The sequence below is a fragment of the Solenopsis invicta genome, chromosome 5, assembly GCF_016802725.1.
Source record: "Solenopsis invicta isolate M01_SB chromosome 5, UNIL_Sinv_3.0, whole genome shotgun sequence".
NCBI lineage: Eukaryota > Metazoa > Arthropoda > Insecta > Hymenoptera > Formicidae > Solenopsis > Solenopsis invicta.
The window spans coordinates 1,806,843-1,820,000 of record NC_052668.1 but is presented as its reverse complement, the minus strand read 5'-3'; the positions used below and the strand labels follow the sequence as shown (position 1 = coordinate 1,820,000).

Here is a 13,158-nt window from a genome sequence, read left to right as displayed (position 1 = left end):
TTGAGGAATTATTGTGGAAAAATGGTTGCATACTTATTCTTGAAAATATTATCTATCGTTAGCCACTTTTCCCCATCTTTCTGGCAGCATACGGATTCCGCATCAAAAAAACTGCTCGTCTTTTAAGGCGATCTAAAAATCGACCCAGTTTTTTATCTCTTCGTAAGAATAGAAGTGCTGCTCAGCCAGGCCATGTGTCATTGATCAGAACAGGTAATAGTCGGAAGAGGCGATGTCAGGAAAATATGGTGGATGGAGTAGGACGTCCCATTTCAGTGTTTCCAAGTAGGTTTTAACGACCTGAGCAACATGTGGCCGAGCGTTGTCGTGCAGCAAAATCACTTTTTCGTGTCTTTGCTGGTATTGTGATTTTTCCTGCAATGCTTGGCTCAAACGCATTAGTTGTGTTCGATAGCGAGCTCCTGTGATGGAGTTTACACCCCAGTAATGCCTCCAATTCTGCGTCTTCAAACTTTTTCACCGGTCCGGGATGCTCCTTGTCTTCTACGCCAAAATCACCACTTTTGTATCATTGAAATCATTCTCGACACATTCTTTCACTAATGAAAACCTCACCATAAGTTTCTATAATCATTCGACGCCTCAGCCACAGATTTTTTCAAATTAGAGGCAAAAAGCAAAACATCTTTGGCACAACTTTCGACATTTTCGCGTACAAAAAAACATATGACGCCGATAAAAATTCACAAATGCAATAATGAATTGTTACCAGATGCCTAACCTTACATTTGACGTTTTTGATCTGATGTTTTCGACCAGCATTTATCGCTGGTGCTACCTATTGGAAAACGGCAGTTTTCTATTTGTACACCTGATATGTATTTTGAGTCAAGTTTTTCTCGGAAAGACATTTTAGAACCTAACCGAAGTGAGTAAATAGTGTAAACTAGTAAAATGTAAAACAACTTCGAAAGATAGAAGACAAATTTCTATTGAATTAAAGCTGTCGCATCGTGGAAACAAAAAGCTAATTGATGTACGAGATGGTACGTGAGTAAACATGTTCGAACTTGTTCGAACGTGCCCCCCCCCCTCTCTCTCTCTCGCTCCTTCCTTCTCTTTTCATACATTTTAAATATGCTACTTTTAACTTCAAAATGATATTTAAATGATCCCATTTGCATTAAATTTTATATTCGCAAGCGTACATTTTATTAATGTTTTTATAATACATATCTGTTTTGAATGATAATAGCTACAGTTTAAATTATTTATCCAATTTTCTCTTAAAAAGGTAGAGACTGAAATTGTTGTATCTGTACAATGTGATAGTAATTTATACTCTTCAAATCGTGATTAAGTTTAGTTTACCTTAAGTGTTCTTAACTATCTAACAAAGGAACCTCTCAAAGTGTCACACCCCGACTTTAATAAAACTTTACACACATTTAGGTAATATAATTAGATGATTTTAGAAACTATCAGTTACAGCCCAAATTCGGTTTCACGGGGTGAAATCATCCTTTATATATATAGGTTTTCAGCTTTTTTCGTTATATCTCGGAAACTATTCAAGATATCAAAAAATGTTTTATACAAAAAATTTACAATAAAATTACCTCTATTCAGTCACGTTAATAACATTTTTAAAAAACAATTATTTAAAAAATATTTTTAATAATTGTTTAAAAAATTATTCTAAACAAATATTGACGTGAATAAATAAAGATAATTTTATTGCAAAACTTTTGTATAAAACATTTTTTTTTATTTTGAATGATTATCGAGATATAGAGGGAAAAGCTAAAAATCGCTTTACACATGAGGACTGATTTCACCCCTTAAAACCGTATATTGGCAGCAACTAATATTTTCTAAAATCATCTAGTTATGTTATCTAAATGTATATACAGTTTTATTAAAATCGGGTTGTAACACTGTTTTTTGTGGCAATAAAACTTTTAGAACTTTTTAAAAAAGTGTTAACTATTAACGAAATAATAAACTGCTACTATTTCCACACCATCTTTGAGGTAGAATAGCATGGTGCGTTTTTTTTTCTTTTACAGTGGTTTTTGCCGTTGGCCTAATCCACTCTCTATTCTATTCTGTATTTTTTAATGCACAAATTTCAAATGCCGTCTTCACTCTCTTGAAAGATATATTATTATTATATAAAAATTCACTAACTTTTATATGACAAAATATCTTTCATGTTATATGGTAATGCTACAAAATAATAAAATTTTTTTATTTTAGATCTGCACGAATTTCGATATTTCCATGATATCAAGATGAATTACCGTACCAAATATTTCCTGTAATATATAAAATACATTTTTTATTATAAACAGAAATAAATGTATTTATTGCACTGATTATTTTATAACTAATTGTAAATTTTGCTATTAATATTAACGTAATGATTATATGACAAAATGGTCGCAATTATAATATTTTTCAAAAAAATGCTGCATACAAAAATATTTCTTGCACCAGGAACATCGTATTATAGCAGGTACGCCATATATGAAGCAGAGTAGTATTTCTTGAATATTCTTTTCAAAGAAACAAAAATCTATTAAATTCTTGAAATGTGGAGGCCATTTCCTCGATGTAACCACTTTTAAACCATCTGGTGCATATTTAAAAAGATTATGAAATCGCGGAGAAGATAGCTGTATATACGTTAAAGATTGCAATTTGATATTATTTTTCAAATGTAAATTAATAATAAATGTAAATTAATAAATTAATAAAAATAATGCTGATGTCACGTTAATTAATTACATCAATCAAGCACATACATCACATGTGATATAAAAATGAAATTATTGTCACGCTGATTAATTATATCGATTAAGCAGGAACATCATATGTAATTCAAAAATGACGCATACCAAACAATAATTTCATTTTTATATCACATGTAATGTACGTAGTTAACTGATGTAATTAATTAATTAACGTGACATCATTTTTATTAATTTATTAATTTACATTTAAAAAATAATATCATCAAATTGCAATCTTTAACGCGTATACAGCTATCTTCTCCGCGATTTCATAATCTTTTTAAATATGCACCAGGTGGTTTAAAAGTGGATACATCGAGAAATGGTCGCTACATTTCAAAAATCTAATAGATTTTTATTTCTTTGAAAAGAATATTCAAGAAATACCACTCTGTTCCATATATAGGGTGAGTCAGAAAGACCACTTGTCCTTTCTCAGGCATATTCGTAATCGAATTCTGAGACGATTTTTCCTTTGGCAAAAATTTATCTGGAGCTTAGTTTTTGAATTATAGAAAGAAATAGTTAGCGTGTGACGGGTCGGATACAAGAGGTAGGCAGGGGCGGCGCAACTCAGCGTTCCGCGCGACGCGGCGGCGCCCCTGCCTAGCTCTTGTATCCGACCCGTCACACGCTATTTTTCTTTACAACTCAAAAACTAAACTCCAGATAAATTTTTGCCAAAGGAAAAATCGTTTCCGTGAGGCTTGCCATTGCACTTAGATAACACAATAGTACACGGACAACACATTCACATTAAAATTTTCTCTTTCTCTCTCTCTCTCGCTTTAATTATGCTATCTTTAACTTGAAAATAATCTTCTAATAATTGTAATAAAAGAAATGACAGAACTTTTTATAGAAATAAAGAACAGAGTAATTACATGAAGCCTACAAGAATATTTGCATGTAGGATTTTAAAAAACAATCAAAATACTTTTTTTTATAAGAAACGCGACTGTACTCGACATTTAGATAATTAAGAACACATGAAGTAAAACAAAGTTAATCACGATTTAAGAGTACAAATTACTATTGCGTTGTAGAGCTACAATTTCAATCTCTAGCTTCTTGAGAGAAAAACGGATAAATAATTTTAAGTTGTATCTATCATTATTCAAAACAGGAGTGTATTATAATAAATGTATGCTCGCGAATATAAAATTTAATACAAATGGAATTACTTAAATATTATTTTCCAATTAAAAATAGCATATTTAAAATGCATGAGAAGAGAAGGAAGGAGAGGGGGAGAGAGAGAGAGAGAGAGAGAGAGAGAGGGGGGGGCGCGTTCGAACAAGTTTAAGCATGTTTACTCACGAATCCATCCTGTACGGCGATCAGCTTATTGTTTCCACGATGCGACAGTTCCACTTGAATCGAAATTTGTCCTTGAAGAGAAATTTATCTCTCAGAGTTATTTCACATTTTATCACTTTTACTCTATTTGCTCACTTGATCGATTAACGACGAACAACGAACAACGAACCGATCGATCGATTTTATTTATCACTACGAATCACTACGAATTAACCGCTACTAATCATTCGACGCGTTAAAACACGTTACTCGAAGAAACATGTGTTTACGTTACGAGCACACAACACGTGTTTACTCGACGATAGCAAGCAGTCGACTGAATGTTATGATGCGGTAACAGTGGTGCCATAAGTAAAAACGCGGCAAAATTAAAATATTGAATATTACTATACGACTTACATTTTATAAATAATAAAAAATAAAAAATAAAATATTTAGAAAAAATGGGTTTCGATAAAATCAATTCTTCAATATTTTGAATAAATAATAATTATCTTGATAAAGTCATTAATCATATAATTTTCAATAAATAATGATAAACATGCATTTGCAATTTATTAGAAAAATATTGCAAATGCATGTTTATTATTATTTATTGAAAATTATATGATTAATGACTTTATCAAGATAATTATTATTTATTCAAAATATTGAAGAATTGATTTTATCGAAACCAATTTTTTCTAAATATTTTATTTTTTATTTTTTATTATTTATAAAATGTAAGTCGTATAGTAATATTCAATATTTTAATTTTGCCGCGTTTTTACTTATGGCACCACTGTTACCGCATCATAACATCCAGTCGACTGCTTGCTATCGTCGAGTAAACACGTGTTGTGTGCTCGTAACGTAAACACATGTTTCTTCGAGTAACGTGTTTTAACGCGTCGAATGATTAGTAGCGGTTAATTCGTAGTGATTCGTAGTGATAAATAAAATCGATCGATCGGTTCGTTGTTCGTTGTTCGTCGTTAATCGATCAAGTGAGCAAATAGAGTAAAAGTGATAAAATGTGAAATAACTCTGAGAGATAAATTTCTCTTCAAGGACAAATTTCGATTCAAGTGGAACTGTCGCATCGTGGAAACAATAAGCTGATCGCCGTACAGGATGGATTCGTGAGTAAACATGCTTAAACTTGTTCGAACGCGCCCCCCCCCGCTCTCTCTCTCTCTCTCTCTCTCTCTCTCCCCCTCTCCTTCCTTCTCTTCTCATGCATTTTAAATATGCTATTTTTAATTGGAAAATAATATTTAAGTAATTCCATTTGTATTAAATTTTATATTCGCGAGCATACATTTATTATAATACACTCCTGTTTTGAATAATGATAGATACAACTTAAAATTATTTATCCGTTTTTCTCTCAAGAAGCTAGAGATTGAAATTGTAGCTCTACAACGCAATAGTAATTTGTACTCTTAAATCGTGATTAACTTTGTTTTACTTCATGTGTTCTTAATTATCTAAATGTCGAGTACAGTCGCGTTTCTTATAAAAAAAAGTATTTTGATTGTTTTTTAAAATCCTACATGCAAATATTCTTGTAGGCTTCATGTAATTACTCTGTTCTTTATTTCTATAAAAAGTTCTGTCATTTCTTTTATTAGAATTATTAGAAGATTATTTTCAAGTTAAAGATAGCATAATTAAAGCGAGAGAGAGAGAGAGAGAGAGAGAGAAAATTTTAATGTGAATGTGTTGTCCGTGTACTATTGTGTTATCTAAGTGCAATGGCAAGCCTCACGGAAACGATTTTTCCTTTGGCAAAAATTTATCTGGAGTTTAGTTTTTGAGTTGTAAAGAAAAATAGCGTGTGACGGGTCGGATACAAGAGCTAGGCAGGGGCGCCGCCGCGCCGCGCGGAACGCTGAATTGCGCCGCCCCTGCCTACCTCTTGTATCCGACCCGTCACACGCTAACTATTTCTTTCTATAATTCAAAAACTAAGCTCCAGATAAATTTTTGCCAAAGGAAAAATCGTCTCAGAATTCGATTACGAATATGCCTGAGAAAGGACAAGTGGTCTTTCTGACTCACCCTGTATAGTATATCTGCTATAATACGATGTTCCTGATGCAAAAAATATTTTTGTATGCAGCATTTTTTTGAAAAATATTATAATTGCGATCATTTTGTCATATAATCATTACGTTAATATTAATAGCAAGATTTACAATTAGTTATAAAATAATCAGTGCAATAAATACATTCATTTCTGTTTATAATAAAAAATGTGTTTTATGTATTACAGGAAATATATGGTACGGTAATTTATCTTGATATCGTGGAAATATCGAAATTCGTGCAGATTTAAAATAAAAAAATTTTATTCTTTTGTAGCATTACTGTATAACATTAAAGATATTTTGTCATATAAAAATTGAGTGAACTTTTATGTAATAATATATCTTTCAAGAGAGTGAAGACGGCATTTGAAATTCGTGCATTAAAAAATACAGAATGGAATAGAGAGTGGATTAGACCAACAAGGGAAACTACTATACAAAAACGCACCATGCTATTCTGCCTCAAAGATGATGTGGAAATGATAGCAATTTATTATTTCGTTAATAATTAATACTTTTTTAAAAAGTTCTAAAAGTTTTATTGCCAAAAAAACAGTGTCACAACCCGATTTTAATGAACCCTTATGGAAACATTTAGGTAACATAATTAGATGATTTTAGAAAATATCAGTTGCTGCCAATATACGGTTTTGAGGGGTGAAATCAGTCCTCATGTGTAAAGCAATTTTTAGCTTTTCCCTCTATGTCTCGATCATCACTCAAAATGTAAAAAATGTTTTGTACTAAAGTTTTATAATAAAATAATCTCTATTCATGTCAATAATATTTTTTAGGAATAATTTTTTAAACAATTATTTAAAAAAATTTGTTAAATAATTATTTTTTAAAAATATTATTAACGTGACTAAATAAAAGTAATTTTATTGTAAATCTTTTGTATAAAACATTTTTTGATATCTCGAATAATTTCCGAGATATAATGAAAAAAAACTGATACACATAAGAGATGGTTTCACCCCTTGAAACCGAATTTTGGCCGCAACTGATAGTTTCTAAAATCATCTAATTATGTTACCTAAATGTGTATAAAGTTTCATTAAAATCGGAGTGTGACACTTCGAGAGGTTCCCTTGTAAGTATCGAGTGCAATCGCGTTTCTTATAAAGAGTGTTAATGTTTTTTTTAAATTTAATATGCAAATATTCTTGCAGACGACGGACAATTATTCTGTCCTTTATTTCTATAAAAAATTGTCTATTATTTCTTTTATTAGAATTATTAGAAGACAGCACGGCAAATAATTATTTTCAAGTAAAACTTTCAAGTAGCATAATTAAAGAAAGAGAGAAAAAGTTCAAATGTGAATGTGTTATCCGCGTACTGTTGAGCCATCTGAGCATTAATTCATTCAAAAGGGAAGCATCCATTTGGACACAATACAATTGGATATAAACCACTCACAGCTTGAACAGAAGAAAATTACTAGGCACTAGCCGCTCCAAATAGATGCTTTCCCATTCGAAAAGGGAAGTCGAGGGTATAAAAAGTATTAGTGTTTGAATGCATGAGCCTTCGTTTCAGAGAAATTTGCATATGAAGTTTTGCATTAGCTGCGCGGTCCGTTAAGTACTATTGTGCGCTAGGTTAAAGCGTGAAGCGCAGTGGCTGAGGAGACTAAGGGATCGATTCTGTAACCTTAACAATGTTGTTATGATATCGTTGCGCAGATTTTTTGTATCAAATAATAGCTGCGCAATGATACCATAACCACATCGTTAAGATTACAAAATCAAAATCTAAAGCGCAGGCCTTTTATTTTTTTCTCGGCGGCCGCGTAAAGAGAGGTGTTCGAAACCTCGCAGTGCCAATTTTTTTTTTCAATAATAACTGCATTTATCAAATGTAATTAATTTTTATTATTTTTAGTAAGATTAATCATTATATATTATTCGTTACATGAAACAAAATATAATAATCAGAAAGTTTGCATATTTATTCAAGTTTATTTATTTATTTTTATTCATTATACAATTCAGACATTGCTGATATTATTATTCTGATATTATTGTTGGCGGAGAAAGAACAGAATTGAATACACTAATATTATGCAATCAGAATTCAATCGTTAACACACTATTTATTATCTGCACCAAAATTTGAAAATTCCTACAATTTGCTCGGTACGCGTCAAAGTTAGCACATGAACGCGAAATTTTTAGTAATGTGAATCAATTGTTTTCCTGTAAACATACATAATATTAAATGTTCTTGTAAAACACATTATTCTTTTATATAAATGTTCATCGTGTACAGTTAATTTGTGTTTTCAATGCTTTACGTAAATTTTCACCCACAACATTGCACAGCAATGTCAGAATTGTATAATAAATAAAAATAAATAAACTTGAATAAATATACAAACTTTCTAATTATTACATTTTGTTTCATGTAACAAATAATATATAACAATTAATATCTTAATAAGAATAATAAAAATTAATTACAATTGATGATTACAAATGTAGTTATTATTGCAAAAAAAAAAAAATTGGCACTGCAAGATTTCAAACACCTCTAGCCACTGCGCTTCTCGCTTTAACCTTGCCTAGAGCGTAATAGTATTTAACGGACCGCGCGGCGAATGCCAAACTTCACATGCAAATTTCTCTGAAACAAAGGCCCCATGTACTCAAACGCTCTGACACTTTTTATAGTGCCTCGACCTCCCTCCCCCCTTTCGAAAGAACTAAGGCTCATCCGATTTCGTATTTCGCAATTGAAAGCATCTCCTTGATACCTTTTATTGCATTTTCTTGTAGTCAATTTCAAGAACTTTTCAAAACACTATAAAAAAATTATTTTTCATTAAGACTTCTGACTCCTCAGCCAAGAACTCCGCATTGACGGTAGCGACATTCCGTCGTGGACAAAATTAGAACTAATACACATGAAACGTAACAGATTGACGATGAGATGTCGTGCATGTCATTTTATTATGTGTTTCATTGTGAAAATATGACTCGTCTCGTATTTATCAAATTCGTAAAAATGGACCGCAAGTAAAGTTTCTTTGAATTTTATACATAAAAGTACATTTTTCACTCCTTTCAATAGCTATCCGTGTGTTTTCCTGTTTGAATAGGCATCACTTTACGTGCTTTTTACGACTATTTACTGACTACTAGGCAAAAAAAGGATAGTCGTGACCGATATTTAGAAGTGTTTTAAAGCCATCTGATTAGTCTGTTTTATCCAAATTGGCTTTATTTACAAATGGCATGTTTGACAAAAATATGTGACCATGTGTTTTCCTGTTTTAATAGCTTTACTTTACATGCTTTTTCGACTATTTACTGACTGTTGGGTGGAAAAAGAATAGTTGTGACCGATATTTAGAAGTGTTTTAAAGCTATCTGCTTAGTCTGTTTTATCGAAATTGGTTTTATTTACAAATGGCATGTTTGATAAAATTACGTGTCATTTCACGCAATTTCTCGCTTCTGACGTCAATATGGCCGCGGCGAGTACTTAGGAGCCTTAAGTATTTTCCAAATACTTAATAAACAATAACTTCTTAAAGCTACAGTTCACTGTAGCTTTCAAGCCTCACAACTCGGAAAGTACTCAACAAAAATAAACTTTCTTGTAGGGTTTTAGAAAGCTCTTGACACCAGCTATTAGATTCTGGAATCAAAACTAGGGTGTTCCATTTAAAAAAGTTAATATGATTTCAATCCGACGACGCCATCCTTGGCGACGCCATCCAAGGTCAAACTGATAAGATTAGTAAATAGATTTTTTTAAATCCTACAACTTTTATAGGAAACATTTTTATGTACAATGCATTCTAAAAAAGTTATTTGCGTGTACAAATTAAAATGACTCACTTGTATATTTTTTTTTAATTTAAAAAATTTAAACAAATTGGAAACATTTTTTCAAAAATATTCACTGTAGTTACAAAAAAAAAATGTAACTGAATTAAGTTAAAGCTATTGCATAATAATTAAAAGTAGCAAAAACAGGGAATAACAGGCAATAGTTTTCAACCAATCAGAAGTCGCGAAAAATATCTAGAAACTAATCAGAAGTTGTGAAATCTATTGTCTGTTCCTCTTGTTTTTTATTGTGGAATAAGCTATAGTTATAAATAGAAAAAAACAGTTACTGGAAAAAAAGGAACTAACTGCAACTTCATCATAAGTAAGGGCAGCATTACATTTGTCGTACAATAAATTTTTTAAGCGTGTTAATTGATCGTAACATAGAAAAATTCTCGAGTCTCTAGAAATCTTCTATTCTGCAGCCAATCAACATGCTTAAAAAATTTGTCATACAACAAATGTAATAGCACTCTAACAAGTTACTTCCCAATCCTGAAAAATTGACAAAAATATCTGATTGTTATACTTCTGATCGCAACCAGGCCTCCCAGAGCTCTCGCACGCTGATATGCATGTCGTCATTGTGATGGAAAGCCCTTTGTCTTCGTTCATAACCAGCCTCATATTGTAGTTCTTCTCTCAAAAACTGAAAACAAAAATTAAAGATTTATGTACTTTGTAATGTTTTGTGTACAAACACGAGAAATATTTTTTCTAAATGGATAGAAATGTTCTTACATCATCCGATTCTGATAAATCCACATTCCCATTGGCATCATCGTCCAATTGACTGTGGAGAGATTTAATAGCCTCTAATCCTAATCGATCATGAGAAGCCATAGTGATGCAAGCTAGGTCGTCGTTGCATGTGTCCAAGGCTAAAACAAGTTAACCAGATATATGTAGGTGATCAACCATTTGTAAATAACAAGTTATTCGTATAAATATTTATCATATTAGCAAACAATATGTTGGAATACTGAAAAGCTGGATGTGGCAGTGTTAGCATCACAAATGATGCTATATAATATGTGTAGGAATAGACAATTATCCTTTTACAAGCTTTATTCAAGTATTACAAAATAAAGATATTTTCATTACAAGCAATGAAAGCTCACTGTTCTTGTTTGAGATAAATTTTTGGGTAGATCCTGATAGCACACAGGACCAATAGCACACCACCACTCACAGCAGCCGATGCCTAGAGTTTTTCCATTGGTTGGGTTAGATAAGTCAAGATGATTGGTGGGCTATCGCACCATGTGCTATCGGATCTCATCCTAAATTTTTACTTAGATAAAAGAGATAAAGCATTTTATAAATAGTAACCAATATAGTGTCTTAATATTTCATTGTCTATTGACATGGTTCCTGAAAAAGAAAAAAATGTAAAGAACGATAGATAATATAAAGATTTGTTTGATTAGGAAAAATAATTGATTATAAATAACAAATTTACAAGTCTTAGATAAATAAGATAAATAGTTAGGTAGTAAGTTTTTATATCATAAAGGGTTAAAGTTTATTAGGTTAGTTTATGAAAATATTAATTCATATTGTTTGTAGAGAAACTGTATAGAATTTCAAAATAGAAAAATTTCAAGATAAAAATATCTTGTGACATACAATAATGCCATAACTAAAATTACCAGATTTATCAACTTTTCTGAGACATGTGTAAAGCAATGCAGGAAAAATGAATTATTAAAGTATTTTAATTAAATCTCTATTAATTAGTATCCCCACATAAACCTCCCCATAATATATTGTGATTATTTTTTTATAACATAACAAACTAAATAACTTTTTTTGTTTAAAATAGAAAAACAAAACAGACTATAAAATTTAATTTTTTTAAAGTTTTTTTTAAAGTTTTTTCTGATTTAGAAAAAACTCAAGAGACTATACACAAAGTACAACATAGTGCTGTAGATGTGCTTGTGAATGTGTGAATTACAAAATTTCATATAAATTTTTAATGTAATTGTCAATAGTTACAATCACAAGAAATGGTCTAAAAATACGAAGTAAACTTGGAAAGTTTGTTAAAATTATGCATTTTATGTGAAACAATAAACTTCAATTATTGGACGTGGGATCAACCAATTCAAGGAAATCCTTTTTTTCTTGAAAATCCCAATTATAATGCCTTCTTTTTTGATTTTTAAATTCCAAGTGAATGGCAGTATCAAATACAATTTCAAAAATATTAAATTTAGCACTGGACTATCCAAAATCCAAAGTCCAATTGTCAAATGCACAACTTACTGGATTCATGAGCCACTGCCTGGGCCAATCCATCAGTGAGGGTGGCGGAAAAGGCTGCTATCTTGGAATGTGGAGTGCTCGAAGCACTGGTCTGGAAAGTCGAGGTAGAATCGAGGGCCCCGCCACTGGCCGCTACCGTGCTGAGATACCAGTACAGCAGATGAATTCCAAGTAACGTGAGCGCGTCGACGTTCGCGGATGTTCGCATCTTAGGTTAAGCACCAATTGCCTCCTGACGCTTCGGGCGCGCGCCCCTCACGATAAATCGAGTTCGACAGACTCCCCGTCCTCACTTTCAATGCCAACTCGCAATCGGCGATAAATTCAAGGTTACGATTGTCAGATTTGGGCTGATGATATATCTCAACGGGCGCATAACAAGTGTGACCAATTACGAATGCGATGGCTTCATAACCGTGTCACGCGCCAATATCGTTAACTCCATAAAGATAAACTTTATTAATACTCGAGTTGTGTCAAGGCATACGATCCACCTCGTCAATTAAGTCAAATTAAGTACACTGCTATCCCGGAATCAGATGTTTTCCAATTCAGACGTTTTATCCAAGGTTACTAATGGCGCTTTCACGATTCACACTTAAGGGCCTCGCACATGAAATGCATAACAGAGCATAAGCGTAGCACAAAGCCTCTGGACCAATGGAAATCTTATGTAAATCAATATGGCGACTTTATGCTGGATGCTTATTGGTCCATCGGTCTTACGTTCTGCTTATGTTACGTTATGCATTCCATGTACAAGGCCCTTTAAAGGGCCTCGCACATGAAATGCATAACGTAACACAAGCACAACATAAGACCGATGGGCCAATGAGCATCGAGCATAAAGTCGCCATATTAATAGTGTTTTCAATTGGGATGCACTGGCTGCACTCA

The 13,158-nt window shown here is 32.2% G+C and overlaps 1 protein-coding gene across 2 annotated transcripts in view; it reads right to left on the bottom strand.

Annotated features, from left to right (window-relative positions):
* Nucleotides 1-12,874, bottom strand: part of LOC105193777 (stromal interaction molecule homolog) — a 58,905-nt gene extending 46,031 nt beyond the window's left edge. The window contains exons 1-3 of one of the 2 annotated variants that reach the window (XM_026140131.2): nt 12,262-12,874; nt 10,732-10,871; nt 10,520-10,639 (exon numbers count right to left, since the gene is read on the bottom strand). In XM_026140131.2, coding sequence (XP_025995916.1) covers nt 10,520-10,639; nt 10,732-10,871; nt 12,262-12,469 — 468 coding nt within the window. In that variant the 5' untranslated portion in view covers nt 12,470-12,874. The remainder of the gene's footprint in view (nt 1-10,519; nt 10,640-10,731; nt 10,872-12,261) is intronic. The other variant, XM_039448985.1, reaches the window with a different exon arrangement.
* Between the last annotated feature and the right edge of the window lie 284 nt (nt 12,875-13,158).